Raw genomic sequence first — 26433 nt, forward strand, 5'->3', positions numbered from 1 at the left:
GTCATGTTCAGTTTGGCAAGCAGTAAGAAGTGTGTTTGCCGTGTTTTCTGAAGAAATTCTAAACCAATATTATAGGTTATTGTTTGGAACATCCCATAACACAGACTGTGTGACATAATAAAGCTTTGGGGAGAACAGTTGATTAAATCAGTTTGTTTAACTGACTGTAACTAATATCTCTGATGGTCCCAGCGGCGGTTCCCCTTTGGTATAAGTATGAGCTCCTTTGACCGAATTTATACTTGTCATTAAGAGCCTGGTTGCCAGCGCTACATAGAACACTCCCACACACAGAACATGAGCTACGCAGTCATCTTTCAGATAGAACGTATTTACTACCCTCTCCTTGCAGCAGTTGGCATCACGGGTAAGGAAATGGAACCAGTTCCTGTGTAAATGGGTCGAACGGCTGTTGATGTTGTCCTTGTGCGATAATCCTCTATTTAATTGTATCAGTCCAGTGTCTGGTATTTTTCCATTTATTTAACCGCAATGTTTTATTGAAATTATAAACTGTGTTAAAATTTCGACCCGAAATCATGTCTCATTGTTGTTTTTCCTGCTGGAACGGACGTGTGCATTACATGGAGTATACATATTAGTCGGATTGTGAAAAAGTGTAATGTTTAGAAATGTATAGAATTATGAACATGACCTTTGTATTACCAGTTACAGCTAGTAAGAGGTTAGCACTCAAGGTCAGGAAATGCTCAGCTCAGCTCCACTCCGCTTGGTCATGAATTACCGCAAGTTGCCAGTTTCTGGATCAGACACAGTATCGCTCTGGGCTGTTGGATGGTGAATTCAACACATTGATTCACAGCCGCCTGTGCCATTGACAGCTGTGGTTCAGCAGAAGCACTGTCGCTTCTGAGTCAGAAGTTCGTGGGACAAGTCCCACTCCAGTTAATTGAGCACTCCAAGTTCAGTACACCGTCAGAAGTGCCGTCATTGGATGGATAGGAAGGTTAGCAGGATACTATTCTGTGAAGATTGATGTAAAGTTCTGATTTAATACCTCAGGCATGCCCTCTGCATCCACAAAATAATCGCTTTTGGTCCATAATGGGTCCAGCCTTCCTCGAACTACTGTTTTACTATTTATATTCTTAATATTGATTGTGGGGTCCTTTTTATGTTGGCCAACACATCCTGAGACTATGCCCCCTATTCTATTTGCTTGTCTTACTACCTTTTTAAAGAACTTTCTATCATCAGTTTGGTTCTCTGGTGTATTATGGACCTTATATTTGATATAAGCCTCCTTTTCCAATCTGCTGTCCAATTTGAATCTCTATATGTATCTTTGGTTGTCTTTCCTTCCACCCTCATGGGAATGTGTCTATTCTTTATAGGAACATAAGAATTAGGAGCAGGAGTAGGTCATATGCCCTTCGAGCCTGCTCCGCCATTGACTAAGATCATGGCTGATCATTGACCTCAACTCCACTTTCCTGCCCGATCTCCATTTCCCTGGATTCCCCTCGGGCCCAAAAATCTATCGATCTCAGCATTGAATATGTTCAGAGTCTCAGCATCCACAGCATTTTGGGGCACAGAATACCAAACATTCACAACCCTCTGGGTGAAGACATTTCTCCTCATCTCAGTCTTAAATGGCCAACCCCTTACCCTGAGACGGTGCCCCCAAGCCCTAGACTCACCAGACATGGGGAAACAGACTCTTAGCCTCTACCCTGTCAATCTCCTTCAGAATCTTATATCGTTATCCGAACCATAAACTCTTTGAAGGCCTCCGTTGTTCAATTTCTGTTATTCCGACCATTTTTTTGATTCCAATCCATCTGTCCAAAACCCATTTTCAACTTACTGAAGTCTACCCTCCTCCAGTTAATTAATTTTACGTTTGATTGTTCCTTGTCCTTTTCCATAACTGTTCTGAATAATATTATGATCACTGTTCTCCAAATGTTCTCGCACTGAATCATGTTCCACTGCCCCACTCCACAGAATTAGATCAGCACTGCTTCCTTTCTCATTGGGCTGAAACACACTGATCAACAAAGTTCTCTTGTACACATTTCAGGAATTCCTCCCGCTCTTTACCCTTTGCACTGTTACTATCCCATCTACATCAGGATAACTGAGATCACCCATTATCACGACTCTGTAGTTCTTGCATGATTCTGCAATTTGCCTGAACATTTTCTCCTCTATCTCCTTCCCACTATCTGGTGGCCTATAGTACACACCAGTAGTGTAACAGCTTCTCTATTGTTACTTTATTCTAAATACATAGATTACGTTTTTGACCCCTCAATTACATCACCCCTCTCCAGTGCTACAGTAGTCTCTTTGGTCAATACTGCCAGCCACAGCCTTTCATTTTCTACCCTATCTTCCGTGAATATCTTGTAGCCAAGGCAATAAGTGGACAACCTCCCCCTCCTTGAGCCAGGTCTCCGTTATTGCCGCTATATATGAATCACATGGAGCAAGTTGTGCCCGCAGCTCAGTCGCCCTGTTTACCAGGTTCGGTGCATTAATGTGGATGGATATCTGGCCTCTGCACATAAGTCGGATCCGAAACACCTTGAAACGTGAACCAGGTCCATGGGCACATGCTGTTATTCTGCCCCGTGTCACCGAGAAACTGACCAGGATTGTTGTCACATAAGCACCTGTGACGCGCCTTGGGACGTTTTACTACGTCACAGGCGCTATATAAACACAAGTTGTTGTTATTGATTTCCTTCAATGTGAGAAACTGCTGTTTATCCTCTTCCAATCATAATCACTAACCACCTCCCATCACTCGGAGCCGGGCTGTATCGGGTGGACACACTCAGTATTCAGCCCGTCTGTCGCTCAGCAATCGTCCGCTCACCAGGAAGTCGGCGGAAACAGCCGTGGGTTCCCCAGAACACCACCGTCCGTCTCAAGGAGCGGATTTAGGTCAAATATGAAAGCCTTGTTCTACACTGCGCTGGAACTGCGACCCAACCGGGAAATCCCCCGAGTTGCAGGACTGGACGTTTGTGGGTGATGAACACCAAGGGGGTGGCGCAAACTCCGGGGTCTGTTGGATCTCAGCATCTCCGAGAGCAGGGAACTGAGACAGAGAGAGACAGGGAGCAGGGAACTCAAACAGAGAGAGGCAGAAGACGAGAGCAGGGAACTGAGACACAGAGAAACAGGGAGCAGGGAACTCAGACAGAGAGAGGCAGAAGACGAGAGCAGGGAACTGAGACACAGAGACAGAGAGCAGGGAACTCAATCAGAGAGAGGCAGAAGACGAGAGCAGGGAACTGAGACACAGAGAGACAAGGAGCAGGGAACTCAAACAGAGAGAGGCAGGGAGCAAGAAACTGAGACAGCGAGAGGCAGGGAGCAGGGAACTCAAACAGAGAGAGGCAGAAGACGAGAGCAGGGAACTGAGACACAGAGAGACAGGGAGCAGGGAACTCAAACAGAGAGAGGCAGAAGACGAGAGCAGGGAACTGAGACACAGAGAGAGACAGGGAGCAGGGAACTCAAACAGAGAGAGGCAGAAGACGAGAGCAGGGAACTGAGACACAGAGAGACAAGGAGCAGGGAACTCAAACAGCGAGAGGCAGGGAGCAAGAAACTGAGACAGCGAGAGGCAGAGAGCAGGGAACTCAAACAGCGAGAGGCAGTGACCGAGGGTACTGGTATGCTGAGTTGAGGAGTTTGAAGTCGAACCAAAAAAGAGAATAAAATGCAGCTTGGAACATTGTGAGAAAGTTACTGATTGAACCTTTGTCCGTTATGTATTGATGCTTGGGGTCACTAGACACCAGGGGGCGCCACTGTCGGAGGTCATTGGCCTGTACGCGCTTGTGCTCGGGACCTGGTATATAAGAGCAAGTACCATGTCATGTGTATGATTTGGGCGCGAATACAGTTGTACCAGGTTGACACCTGAGTGAGCAGTAACAAGTCTTTCGAGTTATTATATACGTAACATTTGTCGACGAGGTAACTTAAGAACCTTTGCATGCACAATGGGCACCATTGGAATTTTAGAGAGATTCATGGATGGTGAGGATTGGACGGATATTATCGACTGCCTGGATCAATGCTTTGTGGTCAGCAAAATGGAGGAAGCTCGTGACACAGTTAGGCGCAGGGCAGTTTTCCTCACTCTTTGTGGTCCAATAATTCATGGCCTTATAAAGAGTCTTTTCTCACCTCCACGTCCAACGGACAAAGACTACGAAGAGTTGTGCACTCTAGTGCGTAAACATCTCAAGCCAAAAGAGGGGATCATCATCTCACGCTATCGCTTCGACACACATGTTTGTGCTGAGGGCCAGGATGTGTCGGGATTTGTCGCCGACCTAAGATGTCTGGCTGAGCCGTGTATGTTTGGAAATGCATTGGAAGACATGCTTGGAGATTTCTTCATCACAGACATCAACCATGATGTGATCCTTCGACAATTATTGGCTGCAGAAACACTGGATTTGAGCCCAGGCATGCATGGCGACTGAAGATAATTTAAGGCAGATATCATCGAGATTCGGAGCTCCATGGCAAGCACTGTAAACAAGAATGTGTCGTCGCCTGGCAGAGCAGTTTGTGGCAGGGCCTACTTGACTGCTTATGTGAAACCTGTAGCTGCTCAAAGTCCACCAACTGGTACGAATCCGATTTCACCCTGTTGGCATTGTGGGGGCAATCATCGGCCTCATCAGTGTTGGTTTAAAAAGTACATCTGTAACAGCTGTTCGAAAGTGGGCCATCTTTAGCGAATGTGCCCACAACTGAGCAAGGATGCTGCTGGTCATCACATTGGTGACAAAGGCCTGTCTAGTGCTGGCCCGGATATGCAATCCGAAATATCCGAGGAGGAAGTGTATGGTCTGTATTCGTTCCTGACAAAGAGCCAACCAATAATGGCTAATGTAAAGCTAAATGGCGTGCCTGTATCAATGGAGCTGGACACGGGAGCGAGTCAATCGATAATGAGCCAAAGAACATTCAACAAGCTGTGGGACACTGAGGCTGTGAAGCATAAGCTGAGTCCAGTCAATGCCAAGTTGGGTATTTACATTAAGGAACTCATACTGCTGATTGGCAGTGCAGTAATCAAGGTGTCGTATGATGGTGTGGTTCATAATTTACCATTATTGATCATCCCAGGCAATGGTCCAACACTGTTCGGCAGGAATTGGCTCAAAAAATCAAATGGGACTGGAATGATATCAATACATTGTCTTAGGTGGATGGCACTTTGTGTGTTCAAGTGCTGAAGAAGTTTCCTTCTTTGCTTGAACTGGACTTTGGCAATTTTGCTGGTTTCACCTGGATTCTGATGCAAGACCGGTCTATCACAAAGCTCGGTCTCTTCCGTACATAATGAGGGAGAAGGTTGAAATTGAGCTTGACAGACTCCAATGTGAAGGGGTCATATCACCGACAGAATTTAATGAATGGGCCAGTCATTTGTTCCTGTGATAAAGAATGATGGCACTGTTAGGATCTGTGGAGACTATAAGGTTACGATCAACCAATTTTTGAAACAGGATCAGTATCCACTACTGAAGGTTGATGACCTGTTTGCAATGCTAGCTGGTGGAAAGTCGTTCTGGATCTGATGTCGGCCTATATGACACAGGAGCTTGTTGACACTTCGAAGAAACTCACTTGCATCAACACCCATAAAGGACTGTTTGTCTACAAGAGGTGTCCTTTTGGAATCCGTTTGGCTGCTGCCATATTTCAGAGGAACATGAAGAGTCTACTGATGTCCGTTCCTAGAACCGTCGTGTTTCAAGATGACATTCTGGTCAAAGGTGGCAACACTGCTGAACATCTGAACAATCTTGAAAAAGCCCTACATCGTTTGGACAAAGTGGGACTCAGGATGAAACGATCGAAGTGTGTCTTCATGGCAACTGAAGTTGAATTCCTGGGAAGGATGATTGCTGCTGATGGTATCAGGCCCACCGATTCGAAAACCAAGGCCATAAAAATTGCACCCAGAACTCAGTATGTGATGAAGCTGTGTTCATTCCTTGGGCTACCCAACTACTTCAATAATGTTTTACCCGGATTAAGCACCTTACTAGAGCCACTGCACATGCTGCTCAGACAACTGGGTCTGGGGTGTATCTCAAGATAGAACTTTTGAGAAAGCTAAGAATCTGCTCTGTTCAAACAAACTGCTTGTTCACTGTGATCTGTGTAAGCGTCTTGTATTGGCCTGTGGTACTTCATCATATGGGGTTGGCTGTGTACTCATTCCAACAAACAAATGAGTCGGGTAAGCTACAACCTGTTGCGTGTGTTTCGAGCAGTTTGTCAAAAACGGAAAGAGCTTACAGCATGGTAGAAAAAGAAGCTTTGGCCTGTGTATATGGGGTCAAAACGATGCATCAGTACCTGCTTGGTCTTCATTTTGAAATTGAAATGGATCACAAGCCACTCATTTCATTGTTTACGGAAAACAAAAGTATCAATACCAATGCATCGTCCCATATTCAGACGTTGTCTGCCTATGATTATGTCATTCGCCACAGACTGGACACTGAGAATTGTGCCGATGCACTGAGTCATCTGCCTTTGCCCACACCAGATATGGAGATGCCTCAACCTGCAGATCTACTGCTAAGAATGGATGCTTTTGAGAAAGAAGGTACCCCTGTCACTGCTCAACAAGTTAGGATCTGGACCAGCCATGACCTTATTTTATCGGTTGTGAAACGGTGTGTCCTCAGTGGTGATTGGTCTGCAATAACTATGGAGTTGTGTGATGAGATCAAAGCTTACAACCGTCGCAAAGATGAACTGTCCATTCAGTCAGATTGTCTACTGTGGGGCAATCGTGTTGTTATGCCTAAGAAAGGCAGAGAAAAATTTGTAGATGAACTAAGTAGCACTCATCCAGGCATTGTCATGATGAAAACCATTGCTAGGGCTCATTTTTGGTGGCCTGGAATTGACTCTGATCTGGAATCATGTGTGCATCATTGCAATGCCTGCATGCAGCTAAGTAAAGTACCAGCAGAATTTCCGCTGAGTCTTTGGTCGTGGCCATCTAAACCATGGTCGAGGATACACATCAATTTTGCAGGCCCTTTCCTAGGAAATATGTTTTTTGTTGTGGTGAATGCACATTCAAAGTGGGTAGAGTGTATTATTATGTCATCCAGTATGTCTGCAGCTACTATTGAGAGCCTTGGTGTCATGTTTGCTACTCATGGTTTGCCTGACATTGTTGTGAGCGATAACAGATCATGCTTCACAAGTCTGGAGTTTCAGGAGTTCAGGAAACTCAATGGTATCAGACATATAAGGTCTGCTCTATTCAAACCTGCTTCTAATGGTCAAGCAGAGCTAGCAGTTCAAACGATCAAGCAAAGCATGAAACACGTGACCCAGGGTTCATTGCAGACTCATTTGTCACGTATATTGCTTAGTTACAGGACAAGTCACCACACACTTACCGAGGTCTCCCCTGCTGAACTACTGATGAAGTGAAGTCTCAAGAACAAGCTTTCTCTTGTCCATCCTGATTTGAATGATCATGTTGAAAACAGACATCAAAATCAGCAATGATATCATGATCATGCTGCAATGTCATGTGACATCTTGGTCAACGATCCAGTTTATGTGCTGAATTATGGGCAAGGTCCAAAGTGGATCGCTGGTACTGTTACGGCCAAGGAGGGTAACAGAGTGTTTATTGTCGTGCTCAACAATGGGCATATATGCAAGAAACATGTTGATCAGATAAAACTGCGGCACACAATGAATTGAAACCATTTGCGGAAAATGCAGTCAGTGACCAGCCAGCCAATGTTCCTTGATCAGAATACTCTGCTGTCACTACTGAATCTGGACTTTCAGTCTCTGACATGGTCATCACCACTCCCATCAGACCTCCAGTCATAACTGACTCAGAACGCTCGCCCAGAACTGAGACGATCAACTCAGGAGCAGAAAGCCCCAGACCATCTTAATTTGTAAAGATCTTGAAGGGGGATGTTGTTATGTATTGATGCTTGGGGTCACTAGACACCAGGGGGCGACACTGTCGGAGGTCATCGAGGTGTACGCGCATGTGCGCAGGCCCTGGTATATAAGAGTGAGTACCATGTCATGTGCACACTTTAGGCACGAATAAAGTTGAACCAGGTTTACACCTGAGTGAGTTTACAGCAACAGGTCTTTCGAGTTATTATATACATAATAGTCCTGCTGTTTAATCAACTCCAATTAAAATTTGGACTCTGCCGGAAACTGGAGTTATCGACCCGTGCTCCTCACCACTTCCCCTCTCCTCACTTCCTCCCCCCTCCCCCCTCATCACTCTCCCCTCCATCAGTTTTCCCTCCTTCACTCTCCCCTCTCCATCACTCTCCCCTCTCCATCACTCTCCCCTTCATCACTCCCCTCCATCAATCCCCCCTCCATCACTCTCCCCTCCATCTCTCTCCAGCTCCATCAATTTTCCCTCTATCACTCTCTTCTCCATCACTCTCCCCGCCATCACTCTCCCCTCCCCTTCCCCATCCCGTCACCTCCACATCCTTGTCCCTCACAGCATTCCTCTTCACCTCCCCTCCCCTCATCCTCCCTCTCCCTCTCCATCCAACTCTTCTTCCCCTCATCCTCTCATATTTCTCCCTCCCCCTGTATCTGCAATTGCATCCTGATCTACATTTCACCTTCAGGCTCCCTGCTTTGCAAAGTGCTTCTGGGTAGAAATCTATGTATGCTGAATTTTATTTTCCTTTTTTACCCTCCGATATCCTGATTAATTCTTGATCGCGGTAATGTACCACATGACAAATTGTTGCACAAGATAAAGGCTCATGGGTTTGGGGGTAATATGTTAGCATGGATAGAGTATAGAGGAAGGACAGAAAACAAAGAGTTGGGATCAATGGCTCATGTTCAGTTTGGCAGGCTGTAGGAAGTGTGTTTGGACCTCAACTAATTTACAATATGTATCAATTACATAGATGAAGGCACGGAGAGTAATGTATCCAGGTTTGCTGACGATACACAGCTAGGTGGGACAGTAACTCTGAGGTGGATACAGAGCCTGCAAATGCATATATTCAGGGTAAGCGAGTGGACATTAAGTGGCAGACAGAGTATAATGTGGGGAACAGTGAGGTTATTCACATTGGTAGGAAGAATAGAAAAACTGAATATGTTTTAAATGGTGAGAAATTATTCAAAACCGCTGTTCATAGAGATTAGGGTTTTAAATGGTTTATTGATCTGTTTGGAATGGATTGAACTGTCTGGTTGCATTATCCGTTCAGTGAACAATCTGATGCGTTATTCCAATTCCCTCAGTTTCTAATTTTCATATTTTAATGAGCTTTTTACCTGTATTGATTATTTAAACTAGCGGCGCAGGCTTGACTTTAAACAAGTTAATATTGTGGCAGGTGGGGAAGGGGCTTTTCTCACTTGGTATTTTGTTAAACTCAGACTTTTTGGAGAGTCTGGTTGTAACTTTCTGATTGTCCAATTTTTTACAGTTAACTTGGTGACGATTGTGATCCTGTCCCGAGGAAAGTGCGGCCTCTCCAAATGTATCGCTCGCTACCTGCTGGGAATGGCAGCGGCCGATCTGTCACTGGTTATCATTGATGTGATACTGAAGCGAATGAATAGTATTTATTTCCCAATGAATTTCTTGTACATCACTCCGATATGTTCCCTCATTCTTGTCCTGTACATCGCAGCACGGGACTGCTCGGTTTGGTTCACAGTCGCTTTCACCTTCGATCGCTTTGTAACAATTTGTTGTCACAGGTTCACAGCGAAATATTGCACCGAGAGGACAGCCGCTGTGGTTTTATCAGCCGTGTGGGCAGTGGCTTGTCTAAGGAGCCTTCCCTTTTACTTTTCATACCAGCCCTCCTTTATAACTGATGGTGTTGCGTGGTTCTGTGTCACAACTGATGACTATTACACTTCGACTTTTTGGAAGGCTTACGAGTATATCGATAGTATTATAACCCCTTTATTTCCCATCTTCCTCATTCTGTCCTTCAATGCTCTAACCATCAGGCATATTATAGCGGCAAATAGAGTCCGCAAGAGGATCCGGAACACTGAGAATCAGAGAGACCCAGAGATGGAGAACAGGAGGAAGTCCATGGTTTTGTTGTTTGCCCTCTCTGGCAATTTCATTCTCTTCTGGATGACGTATGTTGTACATTCCTTAATATGGGAATTGCAGAATTACGAATATACAGACAGACACTACAGTAATCCTGTCTACATCGCCCAACAAATGGGATTCATGCTTCAGCTCCTGAGCTGCTCCACAAACACGTGTATCTATGGCCTGAGTCTGACTAAGTTCAGAGAGGAGCTGAAGACAGGGCTGAAATATTTGGTTACACTCAATGGGAAATTATGTAACTTACCACCAGTTTTAAAACATTAAACTGGACGGAATTCGTTGCCTGACAATTCCAGTTTATTTCCTATTCCACAAGTCTCTGTGGGCAGGCTGTCCTAGAATTGGGTCGTTCTTACTTACACGTTAATATGTAATCCTTGAAATAATAGGATTCAAAGTATTTATTGTTGATGTTCATAGGAACAAAGCATGTCATTATTATAGGCAATAATTAAGCATTCACATCACAGCAGCTCTTATGACAAAACCCTGCGAGTTCACCAGGGAATCCAAAACATGTTGCGGTTCCCAGATTGATTCGAATTCCAAACAATTTGGTCCAGCGCCCATTCTTTAGTTTGTTGTCTTCACCCTGGTATGTGGCAATTGACATGTTTCTACATGATGTAAGTCACGTTTATCATTCACTGACTTGCCGGTCCTGTCCCTGCAGCAAAGATCCGCGCCCGCTCCCTAACCTGACTCACACTCACTAATTTCACAGATCCAGGATATTTCTCAAGCAGCTGCTTCTTTAAGGCGGGAAGGACCAAAGCTAAAGATTATGTCGGTTCTGAGTCTGTGCAGTAACTCTACTTTAAATGTACTCACTCGCACCTGAAAAGGATGATGTATACACATGTTCCCAAATCAGAACGTGTTATCCACTATAGCTCTCTTGCTCGAATGTTTTCTAATTAGATTCACTCTCCAAACTGACCGTTGCCCTCGACTGCATTCTTCAGTAATAAAATAGTGTTTGCCTTATGATTACAGGAAACCTGTGTATAATCTAATCAGATCCTGTGTTAAGTTGGTTAGTCGGCAGTCCTGCCACATCCAGTCGTGAATGGTGGTGGACCATTAAATAACTAACAGGAGGAGGAGCCTCCATGAATATCCCCATCCTCAATGATGGCGGAGCCTAGCACGGGTTGGGGTGGAGTGTAGACTGTTGCGGTGCAGGGGATGTCGCAGTTGTGTGGGACGGACTAGTTGGGCCGGACGCTCTTTACCTTTCTGCCATTGTTCATTGTTCATAGGTTTATATGTAACCTTCAGGGCTGCTGACCGAGGGACGTGCGACTCTTTGTCGGCCGGCACAGATAAAATGGGCCGAAATGGCCTCTTTCTGCACTATAGATTCCTATGTTTCTTTCTGTGCTACCCTGGCCAATTTGCTTTGTCCAATTAGTATGAAGGTTAAAATCGCCTATGCTTATTGCCATGCATTTTTTACAAACCTCCATTATTTCTTGATTTATGCTCCGTCCAACAATATAGCTACTGTCCGGGGACCTATAAACTACGCCCATCAATGACTTTTCCCCCTTATTATTCCTTATCTCCAACCATACTGATTCAACATCTTGATCTTCTGAGCCAATATCGTTTCTCACTAATGCACTGATATCATCCATTATTAACAGAGCGACCCCACCTCATTTTCCTTTCTGTCTGTCCCTTTGAATTGTCAAATACCCCTGAATAATTAGTTCCCAGTCCTGGTCACCTTGCAACCACGTCTCTATAATGGCTATCAAATCGTATCTATTTGTGCCATCAGCTCATCTATTTTGTCACGAATGCTGCGTGCATTCAGATAAAGAGCTTTTAAATTTGTTTTTTTGCCATTTTTTCCTGCTTTGACCCCACTTTCTGATTCACCTCTATGTTTATACATTCTGTTCCTTTCTGTTATGCTCTGGTTTTCATTTCCCTCAGTGCTCCCCTGCACTATTGTCTTCTCCTTATTCTTTGAGTTTTTAAATTTGCGCTCACCTGAACGCCCCCCCACTAATTAGTTTAAAGCCCTCTCTACAGCCCTTGTTATTCAATTCACCAGGGCCCTCGTCCCAGCACTGTCCAAGTGGAGTCCGTGACAATGGAACAGCTCCCTCTTACTCCACTACTGGCGCCAATTTCCCACAAACCAAAACCCATTTTTTCCGCTTCATCTTACTCCCTATCTCTGTCGTCATCCAGGGAGCTCGGGCTGTGGTTTCCCCCTTGTGGGAATGTACCTTGAGTGTACCCAAACCACAGAATCATAGAATCATAGACACTTACAGCACGGAAGGAGGCCATTTCTGCTTCCGCATTCAGCTGCTTTATTCTACTGTTTCTACACTGAAAGCAAAATGCAGAAAATAATCAGCAAGTCAGGCAGCATTGGTAGAGAGTGAAACAGAGGTAACGTTTCAGAAACGTTGTCAGAACTGAACAATATTACAGATGAAATAGTTTTGAAGCAATTGCAGTGGCGGGGATAGGGGCAGGGGAGGAAAGAAGAAAGGGAAGGTGTGTGATCGGGTTGAAGCAGGAGGGATGGAACGAGAAAAGGGATGATGGTGCGAGGCAAAAGGGGTGGTAATGGGACAAGCAAAGGAACAAATGATGGGTCAGGAGGAGCTGGTAATGGGAACAGCACAATCAGTGCCAGCGCCTGCCGTCCGAAAAGCCAAGTGATTTCTGCTCAAAGATCTTTGTGTCCTTCTGCGCGTGCGAGCGTTGGACCCCGGCCCTTTTCGCGCATGCGCAGTACGATATATGAGGCAGTCGAAAGCGAGGCGGAAGCAGGTTACCGAGCCTGAAGTTGCTGCTCGAGCCTGAGCCTGCGAGTAGGGCTTTTGGGTTATCTTTCTAAAATCAATGACTGCACTAAAGGAGCCCCCGGGACATCTGCCGAGAATATCGCTGCGATTTACTGCACCATTGGTGGACAAAATAGGCCATATCCTGCCAGCCAAGTCATTCTATCCGGCCCGCTGGATGTGGCAGAAATAGAACGCGAGCCGGAGCTTGAGCTGCACATTGTTTTATCCACTTTCATCTCTCATGGGTCAGAGACAGACCCGAACTTCAGCCAATGTAAAACCGTTGTAATACTTCATTCAAATACATAATTCACAAAAGCGATTCTTTCTGGCCCGATTTTGAAAGGATCGTTCCTCGATTCTGGGCCCCAATGGTGGGCGTCCGTACCCAGAATGCAATGTGGACTAGAATATGCCCTATTCATGTTAGAGTGAGTCATGGCTGCTCATCTCCACAAATATTTCACCAAATGAAGTGACTCGCGCTGCATCTGTCGTCTCCCGGTACCCAGAGTATGACAGCAGGGGAGTTCTCACCTGGCGCCAATTGGGACGACATTAGTAATCTTTGCAGAGGGACATAAGAACATAAGGAATAGAAGCAGGAGTCCCTCGAGCCGGCTCCGCCATTTAATAAGATCATGGCTGATCTGATCATGGACTCAGCTCCACTTCCCCGCCCGCTCCCCATAAACCTTCGCTCCCTTATCGCTCCAAAATCTATCTCCACCTTAAATATATTCAATGACCCAGCCTCCACAGCTCTCTGGGGCAGAGAATTCCACAGATTTATAACCCTCTGAGAGAAGAAATTTCTCCTCATCTCAGTTTTAAATGGGCGGCCCCTTATTTTAAGATTATGCCCTCTAGTTCTAGTCTCCCCCATCAGTGGAAACATCCTCTCTGCATCCACCTTGTCAAGCCCCCTCATAATCTTATATATTTCGTTAAGATCACCTCTCATTCTTCTGAATTCCAATGAGTAGAGGCCCAACCTTTCCTTATAAGTCAACCCCCTCATCTCCGGAATCAATCTAGTGAACCTTCTCTGAACTGCGTCCAAAGCAAGTATATCCTTTCGTAAATATGGAAACCAAAACTGCACGCAGTATTCCAGGTGTGGCCTCACCAATACTCTGTCTAACTGTAACAAGACTTCCCTGCTTTTATACTCCATCCCCGTTGCAATAATGGCCAAGATTCCATTGGCTTTCCTGATCACTTGCTGTACCTGCATACTAACTGTTATGTACATAAACCTGTAATTATCATGTCTAACCACCATAGGGCTTATCCCCTGGAGTCCCAAAGGATCCCATAATCCCTTGGGAGCACCTGTATATAAGGAGGCCTCACAGTCTGGAGAGGCCACCCTGAGATCTGTAATAAAGGACTACGGTCACACCCACTTTGAGCTTGCGGTATCCAGTCTAACTCTTTATCCAAGACATAACAACTGGCAATAAGATACAGATAAGGAACCCCAATGCAACATTGCAGAGAACTGTGGACATCCTGGAGAAATTTTAGGAGGGAGATTATTGCGAAACCTTCGTGGAGCGACTTGACCAATACTTCGTGGCCATTGAGCTGGAGGGAGAAGTGAACGCTGCCAAACGAAGGGCGATCCTCCTCACCGTTTGTGGGGCATCAACGTATGACCTCATGAAAAACCTGCTCGCTCCAGCAAAACCCACAGTCAAGTCAGCGTCGCAAATAGGACATCTGCCTTTGGTAGCGGGTATTGATTCTGCAGCGAGAAACGATTGATAGTTACTTTGTAATCACCACAGATTCTGATTGTGCCATCTTCCTTGAGGACTGGAACAATCGGATTGGCCCATATATTGGCACGGGACCGACATCAGCAAGCTTTCCATTTTCCTCTGGAATATCGCCGCGGCCAATGGAATCCCAAACGGGCATCTGTTGTAAACGAAAAGACCTTTGTGAATGTTGATGCAGGTGAGGCCTTTCAAGGATTCCTCCAGCTCCTGTGTCATATAGGCTGAGGTCAAGTTCAGCTTCGTGAATGTTTATCCTCCTGCCAGCGTCGCAAATAACACGTCTGCCTTTGGTAGCGGGTATTGATCCTGCAGCGAGAAACGATTGATAGTTACTTTGTAATCACCACAGATTCTGATGGTGCCATCTCCCTTGAGGACTGGAACAATCGGATTGGCCCACACATTGAATTCGATTGGTGAAATGGTGCCCGCTCGTTGCAGCCTGTCCAGCTCAATCTCCAACCTATCTCTCATCATGTACGGTACCGCTCTCACCTTGTGATGGATGGGTCGTGCTCCCAGAATCAAATAGATCTGCACTTTTGCTCCTTGGAACTTCCTGATGCCTGGTTCGAACAGCGAGGGGAACTTGCTTAGGCCCTGGGCACATGACGGACGAAAGCACCCGGACACTGTCCTAGCTCCAGTGTATCTTTCCCAGCCAGCTCCTGCCAAACAGCATGGGTCCTTCGCCCGGCACCACCCAGAGTGGTAACTCATGCACTGCTCCATCGTAGGAGACCTTTACGGTAGCACTGCCAATTACGGGAATCAGTTCCTTTGTATATGTTCTAAGTTTGGTACGAATGGGAGTCAGGACAGGCCTTGAAGTCTAGTTGCACCACAACTTACCGAAAGTCTTTTTGCTCATTATGGACTGGCTTTGCTCATTATGGACACCGGGAGTCAATTTAATTTAACCTTCAGCATTATCGGGGGACACTTTGTAGTAAATGTGTGCATCCCATATACCTCTCCCTCTTCAGTCTGAGGTTCTGGTTCTTCATGATCCACCGTGGATCTGTCCTCCTCTGCAACATAGAAACATAGGAAATAGGTGCAGGAGCAGGCCATTCAGCCCTTCGAGCCTGCATCACCGTTCAAAAGATCATGGCTGATCATTCACCTTAGTACCCCTTTCCTGCTTTCTCTCCATACCCCTTGATCACTTTAGCCATAAGGGCCATATCTAACTCCCTTTTGAATATATCCAATGAACTGGCATCAACAACTCTCTGCGGTAGGGAATTCCACAGGCTAACAACTCTCTGAGTGAAGAAGTTTCTCCTCATCTCAGTCCTAAATGGCTTACCCCTTATCCTTAGATTATGTCCTCTGGTTCTGGACTTCCCCAACATTGGGAACATTCCTCCTGCATCTAACCTGTCCAGTCCCATCTAAGCCAGTGTCCAATGGTCAGGCAGAACGAGCAGTTCAAACAATCAAGCAGAGCTTGAAAAGGGTAACTGAAGGCTCACTGAAGACTCGCTTATCCCGCGTCCTGCTTAGTCGCACAAGACCTCACTCGCTCACCGGGGTCCCTCGTGCTGAACTGCTCATGAAAAGGACACTTAAGACAAGGCTCTCTTTAGTCCACCTTGATCTACACGAACAGCTAGAGAGCAGGCGGCTTCAACAGACTACATATCATGATCGCGCAAATGTGTCACGTGAAATCGAAGTAAATGATCCTGTGTTGAACTATGGACAAGGTCCCAAGTGGATTGCTGGCACTGTTTAGGCCAAAGAGGGGAGTAGGGTGTTTGTGGTCAAACTCGCAAATAGACTTACCTGCAGAAAACAACTGGACCAAATCAAACTCAGATTTACGGACTATCCAGAACAACCCACAATAGACTCTACCTTTTTTGACCCTCTAACACACACATAAGTGGCAACTGACCCAGCGGTTGACCACAAAGCAGAACCCATCACCCGCAGCAGCCCAGCAAGGCTCACCACCCCCAGCAGTCCGGCAAGGCCAGCTGCACAGCAGCCCAGCGAAGGCCCAACAAACGATTCACCAATGCCAGCATTTTCTCCGAGATGATTAACCAGGGAAAGGAAGGCCCCAGATCGACTCACATTGTAAATAGTTACACTATTGACTTTGGGGCGGGAAACATAGAAAATAGGTGCAGGAGCACGCCATTCAGCCCTTCGAGCCTGCACCGCCATTCAATATGATCATGGCTGATCATGCAACTTCAGTACCCCGCTCCTGCCTTCTCTCCATACAGGGGGGAGTGTTATGTATGTAAACCTATAATTACCATGTATAACCACCAGAGGGCTTATCCCCTGGAGTCCCAAGGGATCCCACAATCTCTTGGGAGCACGTGTATATAAGAAGGCCTCATAGGCTGCAGAGGCACTCAGAGATCTTTAATAAAAGACTACTATCACACCTACTTTGAGCTTGCAGTATTTAGTCTAACTCTTTATCCAAGACATAACACTAACCTTTTATGTTTCATGCACAAGTATCCTCAGGTCCCACTGTACTTTGCAATTTTTCTCCATTTAAATAATAACTTGCTCTTTGATTTTTTTCTGCCAAAGTGCATGACCTCAACTTTTCAACATTATATTCCATCTGCCAAATTTTTGCCCACTCACTTAGCCTGTCTATGTCCTTTTGCAGATTTTTTGTGTCCTCCTCACACATTGCTTTTCCTCCCATCTTTGTATCATCAGCAAACTTGGCTACGTTACACTCAGTCCCTTCTTCCAAGTCGTTAATATAGATTGTAAATAGTTGGGGTCCCAGCACTGATCCCCATGGCACCCCACTAGTTTCTGATTGTCAACCAGAGAATGAACCATTTATCATGACTCTCTGTTTTCTGTTAGTTGGCTAATCCTCTATCCATGCTAATATATTACCCCCAACCCCGTGAACTTTTATCTTGTGCAGTAACCTTTTAGGTGGCACCTTGTCAAATGCCTTCTGGAAGTCCAAATACATCACATCCACTGGTTCCCCTTTATCCACCTTGTTCGTTACATCCTCAAATAATTCCAGAAAATTTGTCAAACGTGACTTCCCCTTCATAAATCCATGCTGACTCTGCCTGACCGAATTATGCTTTTCCCAATATCCTGCTACTGCTTCTTTAATAATGGACTCCAACATTTTCCAACCACGGATGTTAGGCTAACTGGTCTATAGTTTCCTGATTTTTGTCTGCCTCATTTTTTAAATAGGGGCATTACATTTGCAGTTTTCCAATCTACTGGGATCGCCCCAGAATCCAGGGAATTTTGGTAAATTACAACCAATGCATTCACTATCCCTGCCGCTACTTCTCTTAAGATCCTAAGATGCAAGCCACCAGGTCCAGGGGATTTATTTGCTTTCAGTCTCATTATCTTACTGAGTACCACCTCCTTAGTGATTGTGATTGTGTTAAGTTCCTCCCCCGCTACAGCACCTTGACTATTCACTTTTGGGATATTGTTATTGTCCTCTACCGTAAAGACTGATACAAAATATTTGTTCAGAGTTTCTGCCATCTCCATGTTCCCCGATCTTGTCCTCTAAGGGACCAACATTTACTTTAGCCACTCTTTTCCTTTTTATATACTTATAGAAACTCTTGCTATCTGCTTTTATATTTTGTGCTAGTTTACTTTCATAGTCTATCTTCCCTTTCTTAATCATTTTTTTAGTCATTGTTTGCTGGCTTTTAAAAGCTTCCCAGTCTTCTGTCCTCCCACTAGTTTTGGCCACTTTGTATGCCCTTGTTTTTAATTGGATGGCTATCTTTTCTCTTGCACCCTTTCCTCCTCACTGGAATATATTTTTCTTGAGAGTTGTGAAATATCTCCTAAAATGTACACCACTATCCATCAACCATCCTACACTTTAATCTATTTTTCCAGTCCACTTTAGCCAACTCTGCCCTCATATGTTCATAGTCTCCTTTATTTAAGCTCAGTATGCTGGTTTGAGATCCAACTTCCTCACTGTCCATCTGAATTTGAAATTCAGTTGTGCTATGATCACTCCTTCCATGGGAATCCTTTACTTGGAGATTGTTTATTAATCCTGTCTCATTGCACAGGACCAGATCTAAGATAGTCTGCCCCTGGTTGGTTCCGTTACATACTGCTCAAGGAACCCATCCCTTATGCACTTCCTCAAGGCTACCCTGATCAATTTGATTTGTCCAATCAATATGGAGTTTAAAATCACCCATGATTATTGCTGTCCCCTTCTTACAAGCCCCCACTATTTCCTGGTTTATACTCCGACCAACAGAATTGCTACTGTTAGGGGGCCTATAGACTATGCCCACCAGTGACTTTTTCCCTTTATTATTTCTTATCTCCACCCAAACTGTTTCAACATCCTGATCATTTGAGCCACTATCGTTTCTCGCTATTGCAGTGATTCCATCCTTTATCAATAGAGCTACCCCACCTCCTTTTCCTTTCTGTCTGTCCTTCCGGATTGTCAATTACCCCATAATATTTAATTCCCAGTCCTGGTCACCTTGCAACCACGCCCCTGTAATGGCTATCAGATCATACCCATTTGTCTCTATTTGTACCGTCAACTCATCTATTTTGTTACGAATGCTACGTGCATTTAGACAAAGTGCCTTTAAATTTGTTTTTTTTACCCTTTTTTCCTGCTTGTTTCCTGCCTCCTTCAAACTCACTTTCATTATATTTAATTTCTAATTCCAGCTTTTCTCTCCTCCCTACTGAATCTATTTTCAGGTTCCCATCCCCCTGCTAAGCTAGTTTAAACCCTCCCCAACAGCACTAGCAACCCCCCGCCACCCCCGTCAAGGATATTGGTCCCGGCTCTGTTGAGGCGCAACCCGTCCGGCTTGTACAGGTCCCACCTCCCCCAAAAGCCATCCCAATGCCTCAGGAAACTAAAGCCCTCCCTCCTGCACCATCTCTCCAGCCATGTATTCATCTGCTCTATCCTCCTATTTCTGTACTCACTTGCTCGTGGCACCGGGAGTAATCCTGAGATTACTACCTTTGAGGTCCTGCTTTTTAATCTCTCTCCTAGCTCCCTAAACTCTGCCTGGAGGACCTCGTCCCTCTTTCTACCTATGTCATTAGTCCTGATATGGACCATGACCTCTGGCTGTTCACCCTCTGCCCCCAGAATGTCCTGCAGCAGCTCGTGACATCCTTGACCCTGGCACCAGGGAGGTAACATACCATCCTGGAGTCACGTCTGCGGCCACAGAAACGCCTATCTGCTCCCCTGACTGTCGAATTCCCTACCACTATTGCTCTTCCATTCTTCTTCCGCCCCCCTGTGCAGCTGAGCCACCCGTGGTGCCGTGGATTTAGCTCTGACTGCACTCCCCAGAGACACCATCACCCTCACCGGTACTCAGAGCAGAATACCAGTTGGAGAGCGAGATGTACTCAGGGGACACCTGCCCTAGCTGCCTAGTCCTCCTCTTCTGTCCGGCGGTCACACAATCCCTATCTGCCTGCACACTCTTAAGCTGCGGGGTGACCACCTCTAGAAACGTGCTATCCACGTCTCTCTCAGTCTCACGGATGCACCACAGTGACTCCTGCCGCCGATCAAGCTCCAAAACACGGAGCTGGAGTTGGTGCAGCTGGAGACACCTCCTGCACAAGTGGTCGTCCCAGCTGCGCCAAGCATCCAGGATTTCCCACACGCCACAGGATGTGCAATCCACGGGACTAAGCTGCCCTGCCATCCCTCTAGTTGCACTCGGAACTATCGAGTAGAACTAAACTCTAAACCTTAGCAAAACACACCCAGCCGCTACTCAGCAAACATTATCATCTTAAAGCATGTTATATTATGGACACTATTGCCTCGATGTTCTCCTACTTTTACTTCTCTTATCAGCTCTGGTTCATTCTACATTACTGGATTTAATAGTGACTCCTTCCTTGTTGGGCTTTTTATATATTGGGTTAGAAAGGAGTCCTGTACACATTGTATGAACTCTATTCCATTATCCCCTTTACCTACCTCTTCTGTCCAATTAATATCGGGGTAGTTGAAATTCACCAGGATTATTATTCTATGATTTTTACTCATTTCCCTAATTTGTCTACATATTTCTTCCTCCACTTCCCTTTCACTATTAGGTAGTCTGTAGACTACACCTATTAGTGTGATTGATCCTTTATTATCTTTTATCTCTATCCACATGGATTCCATTTCTGTCTTTCTGATAGCTGCGTCACTTTTTCTACTGCCATTATGTTATCCCTAATAAGTACTGCTCCTCCACCTCCCCTTTTTCCCGCTGTATCTTTTCTAAATATGTTGTACCCTGCAATGTTTAATTCCCAGTCCTGATTTTTCTGGAGCCATGTCTCAGAAGTCCCTACTATGTCTGCTTCCTCACAACGTATGATTGCCTTCAGCTCCCCTGTTTTATTATGGACACTGTGTGCAATGCTGTACAGGCAGTTTAACTCATTTTTAATAGGATTTCCTCTCACTTTATGTTTAACCATCTTTTTAGATTCCTGTTCTGTAACTCTATTAATTCCCTTGCCATCAATGTCCTCCCTTACTTTATTCTTTCCTGTGTTCTTTTTTCCTGTTTTATTTATAGTTAGGCTGGTTCCATTTCTTGTAGATCCCTCCCCACTTCTTACTAGTTTAAAGCTTTTGCCACCTCCCTATTTACCCTTTCCGCTTGGACATGGGTCCCATCCCGGTTAAAGTGGAGCCCTTACCATCGGTACAGCTCTATAAGAAAAAAATAAATAAGAGCAGGAGTAGGGCATTTGGCCCTTCGAGCCTGCTCCGCCATTCAATAAGATCATGGCTGATCTGATCCTGGCCTCAACCCCACTTTCCCAGCTCCTTCCTGTCCTAGAACTGGTGCTGGCGTCCCATGAAAAGGCAGCCCTCATTCCCACATCAGCCACAAATCATTTAAAGTTGCAACACAGGTTAACAAAACAATTTAAAAAATGCAAACAAAGCACTGGGGTTCATTTCCAGAGGAATAGAATTGAAAAGCAGAGGGGGGTTATATTAAACTTAAATCGAATCTTGGTGAGACCACACTGGGCAGGCACACTGTGACAGTTCTGGTCCCCATATTACAAAAAGAATGTTGAGGACTGGAGATGGCACAAAATATTTTTCAAGGATGAAAGTAGAACTGAGAGATTTTAACTACCAGGATAGACTGAACAGGCTGGGACCCTTTTCTCTAGAAAAGAGAAGGCTGAGCACTGACCTTATCAAGGTCTTTAATACTATGAAGGGGTCCGATCGGGTTGACAGAAAGATGATTTGCCTAATTGTGGAGGTCCAAGGGCTAGAAATTCTGTCGCGCCCCAATTTGGACGTTAACTTTTGCAAAGTAGTGTCAGGAAATTCAGCTTTGGTGCTCCGAGGGAACTGGAGCACGAAATCAGTTGCTATAAACTCCTCTTCGGGCGCTAAAGTCCAAGAGTGGGGTGGTGACGGCAGAGCGCTGAATAATTTGTAGCTCATTGCTAACGGTATCAGAGGTTGCTTCCCAAGCTTAAAGGGTAGAGCCTATGATGGTGCACAATCTACTTGTCAGGAATTCTATATTGCAAGGCAACCTGCGTGACAGCCATTACTGCCCCAAGTACTCCCACACAGTGGAGAGCTTGGATATTTTGCACCAGTGAAACAGCAAAAACTTTCAGCAGGCACCAGACTGGTGCAGATCATAAAGGTTGGCCTATCTGAAAGCCATTCCCTTTAATTAGCGCTCCCCAAGCAGCCAGCCATGTTGACATCGCCTCCTCTTCCTGCCGTTGTTGATGCCCGGCGATACAGCAGCGGGCAGGAGGTAATCTCACATCCCGGGCGGTAACGGGGTGCTGAGCACTTTATGACGTCACGATCTGCGAGGCGCTGGAGGCCCAGGCGGTGAGAGTTCGTGCCAGTGCTAAACCGGCACTGAAGTCTGCCAGCATTGCTGAACTTGCTGCACCCGGTCACTGGTCTCTCAGCACCCCGCTGGCGACCCCACCAGGCACCAATGGGAGGCACGAAGGAGCCGAATTACTCCACCACACCAAAAGTGGAGAGCATCAGTATAAGACAGTCATTGGTCAATACAATAAGCAATTCACGATCAATTTCTTTACTCAGAGAGTGGTTAAAATGTGGAACTCGATATACCTGGAGTAATAGAGGCCAATCACATCGAAGCATTTAAGAGGAAACTAGGTACATGAGGGAGAAAGGAATAAAGGTATATGGTGATAGGGTTAGATGAAGAGTGCTGGAAGGAGGCTGATGTGGAGCACAAACATTGGCATTGACCAGTTGGGCTGATGGTCTGTAAATTCTATGGGGGAGAAATTTGAAAGTTGAGAAAATGAGCAGCAGGCACTAATGATTTTCAACTTTAAAGAAACTGTGTTTGTGCTCCAGGAAGGAAGTGGAACGTTAAATCAAACCCTCAACTTTCTTCCTAGAGCGCAACAGGACGCAGGCGGGGTGGTAGTGGTGCAGTGCAGCCCAATGGGCCGAACAACGCTGTCACCTTCACAGGCTCCTCCCTCCCTTAAAGGGAAAGGCCATCGCTGCTGGCTCTGCACTGGGACCGATGAGCTGGCTCCTGAGGGCAGCCCCGATCTGGCCCGATCCGGCCCAATCCATCCCGATCCTCCCGACCCTTCCCGATCCCTCCCGATCCGCCCCAATCCATCCCGATCCGGCCCGATCCAGCCCGATCCGCCCCGATCCATCCCGATCCATCCCGATCATGCCCGATCCCCCCGATCCGCCCCGATCTGTCCCGATCCATCCCGATCTGTCCCGATCCTGCCCGATCCGGCCCGCTCCAGTCTGATTCATCCAAATCCGCCCCGATCCGGCCCAATCCATCCCGATCCTGCCCGATCCGGCCCGTTCCAGTCCGACTCGTCCCAATCCAGTCGATCCACCCTGATCCATCCCAACCCGTCCCGATCCATCCCGATCCAGCCCAATCCATCCCGATCCTGCCCAATCCACCCTGATTCATCCTGATCCTCCTGATCCATCCCGATCCTCCCGATCCATCCCATCCAGCCTGAAGCCCGGGCTGATAGATCGCAGCCGAAGAGGAATCTGAAACAATGAGCAACACCACTGTTGAAATTTCCTTACTTACTTCGGCCGCCTCACCTTGATGTTTCGCCCCCAAAGCTCCTGATCTTCCAATCCACGCCTCCTGCAGCTGCCGATGTTTCTCGCCCGACGATGCTCAGGGGGCGGTACCCAAGTTTCGGTCCGGGATGTTGCCGGTGCAATGTGCATGGCAATGACATCACGATCTTCACTGCCGCAAACATCCCGCTGAAGTTACCGGGTGTCGTTCATCTCAGTAATGAAGAAGAAAGCTGTAGACTGCAGGAAGATATCAATGTACTGGTCAGATGGGCAGAACAGTGGCAAATTGTATTCAATCCGGATAAGTGTGTGAGGTAATGCATTTGGGGAGGTCTAATAAGGCAAGGGAATAGACGTTAAATGGTGGGACAGTGAAAAGTGTAGAGGGACAAAGGGAGCTTGGAGTGCAGGTCCACAGATAGTACTGTGTGTAGTTCTGGTCACCACATTACAGGAAACATGTGATTACATTGGAAAGGGTGCAGAGCAGATTTACAAGAATGTTGCCTGGACTGGAGAATTTTTGTTGTGAGGAAAGATTGGAGATGCTGGGTCTGTTTTCTTTGGAACAGAGGAGGCTGAGGGGAGACCTGATTGAGGTGTATACAATTATGAGGGGCCTGGATCGAGTGGATAAGAAGGACCTGATTCCCTTAGCAGAGGGGTCAACAACCAGGGCCCATATTTTTAAAGTAATTGGGGGGGAGGTATAGAGGGGATTTGAGGGGAAATGTCTTTACCCAGAGGGTGGTGAGGGTCTGGAACTCACTGCCTGAAAGGGTGGTAGAGGCAGAAACCCTCACCACATTTAAAAAGTACTTGGCGGTGCATTTGAATTGCCATTACCTACAGGGCTACGGACCAAGAACTGGAAAGTGGGATTAGGCTGGAAAGCTCTTAGTCGGCCGGCGCGGACACGATGGGCCGAAATGACCTCCTTCCGTGCTGTAAATTCAATGATTCTGTGCTTCTATGATTCCGTCTTGCCACACCCAGTCGGTAAGTGGTTAGATAGATGCAGTAACAGGAGGTGCTAACGAAGCCAATGTCTCGGCCTGTGTAATTCTCTGTAACGAACAATAATTAATCACAGTCATCAGGTCTTTCATAACATTGCAGATATTGAAGTAATTTATTTATCAAAGCATTATTCAGAGTTTATTAGTGTTGTTTACTGCCCCCAGATTGATCTCTGTATTATAAAAATCCATGACGTAGGTTCTTTAGTTATACGTGTCTCTTGCAGGGACAAACCTCATTGAGCTAGGGGCAGAGATCGCTGCCGGTTACCTGTGTAGAGACTCAGAATGATAGATAAACTGGTCTGTCAAAATTAATCAGCTACAGAAGTAGAATAATCAATAACCACAGCCCAATATCCATCCTGTCTAATAGACAGATCGTAAAATTCAGCACTAATGATGCACAGATTCTTAAGAGCATGTTGACAAAGTTGATTAATCAGCAGCAAAACAAATCTAGTGTTTAGAGTAACTATACTTAGAGTAAGAATAGGTTATTATACAAAGGATTCAAATACTGTAACATGCATTGAAATCATGCATTGCGAGGAACCAGACATAATAAGGATTACTGAGACATATCCATAAATATGTGACGAGAAAAAGATTAATGAAAACAAACGTAGGTCCCTCGCAGTCAGATTCAGGTGAATTTATAATGGGGAACAAAGAAATGGTGGACCAGTTAAACAAATACTTTGGTTCAAAAAGGAAGACACAAATAACCTTCCGGAAATACTAGGAGACCGAGGGTCAAGAGAGAATGAGGAATTGAAGGGAATCCTTATTAATAGTAAATTGTGTTCTGGAAATTGATGGGATTGAAGGCCGATAAATCCCCGGGGCCTGATGGCCTGCATCCCAGAGTATTTAAGGAAGTAGCCCTAGAAATAGTGGATGCATTGGTGATCATTTTCCAAGTTTATCGACTCTGGATCAGTTCCTATGGACTGGAGGATAGCTAATGTAATGCTACTTTTTAAGAAAGGAGGGAGAGAGAAAATGGGTAATTATAGACCGGTTAACGTGACATCGGTAGTGGGGAAAATGTTGGAATCAATTATTAAAGATGAAATAGCAGCACATTTGGAAAGGAGTGACGAGATCGGTCCAAGTCAGCATGGATTTATGAAAGGGAAATCCTGCTTGACAAATCTTCTAGAATTTTTTGAGGATGTAACTGGTAGAGTGGACAAGGGAAAACCAGTGGATGTGGTGTATTTGGACTTTCAAAAGGCTTTTGACAAGATCCCACACAAGAGATTGGTGTGCAAAATTAATGCACATGGTATTGTGGGTAGTGTACTAATGTGGATGGAGAACTGGTTGGTGGACAGGAAGCAGAGAGTCGGGATAAATGGGTCCTTTTCAGAATGGCAGGCAGTGACTAGTGGGGTGCCATAGGGCTCAGTGCTGGGATCCCAACTATTTACAATATACATTAATGATTTGGATGGGAGAATTGAGTGTAATATCTCCAAGTTTGTAGATGACACTAAGCTGGGTGGTGGTGTGAGCTTTGAGGAGAATGCTAAAAGGCTGCAGGGTGACT

General features: G+C 45.7%; 1 protein-coding gene across 1 annotated transcript in view; it reads left to right on the forward strand.

Moving 5' to 3' along the window:
- Window positions 1-297: 297 nt before the first annotated feature.
- The window catches only part of LOC139252332 (probable G-protein coupled receptor 139), a 36384-nt gene continuing 10248 nt past the window's right edge, over window positions 298-26433 (forward strand). Inside the window, exons 1-2 of the mRNA XM_070873337.1 lie at window positions 298-367; window positions 9486-10373. Coding sequence (XP_070729438.1) covers window positions 298-367; window positions 9486-10373 — 958 coding nt within the window. The remainder of the gene's footprint in view (window positions 368-9485; window positions 10374-26433) is intronic.

The sequence above is a fragment of the Pristiophorus japonicus genome, unplaced genomic scaffold (assembly GCF_044704955.1).
Source record: "Pristiophorus japonicus isolate sPriJap1 unplaced genomic scaffold, sPriJap1.hap1 HAP1_SCAFFOLD_455, whole genome shotgun sequence".
Classification (NCBI taxonomy): domain Eukaryota; kingdom Metazoa; phylum Chordata; class Chondrichthyes; family Pristiophoridae; genus Pristiophorus; species Pristiophorus japonicus.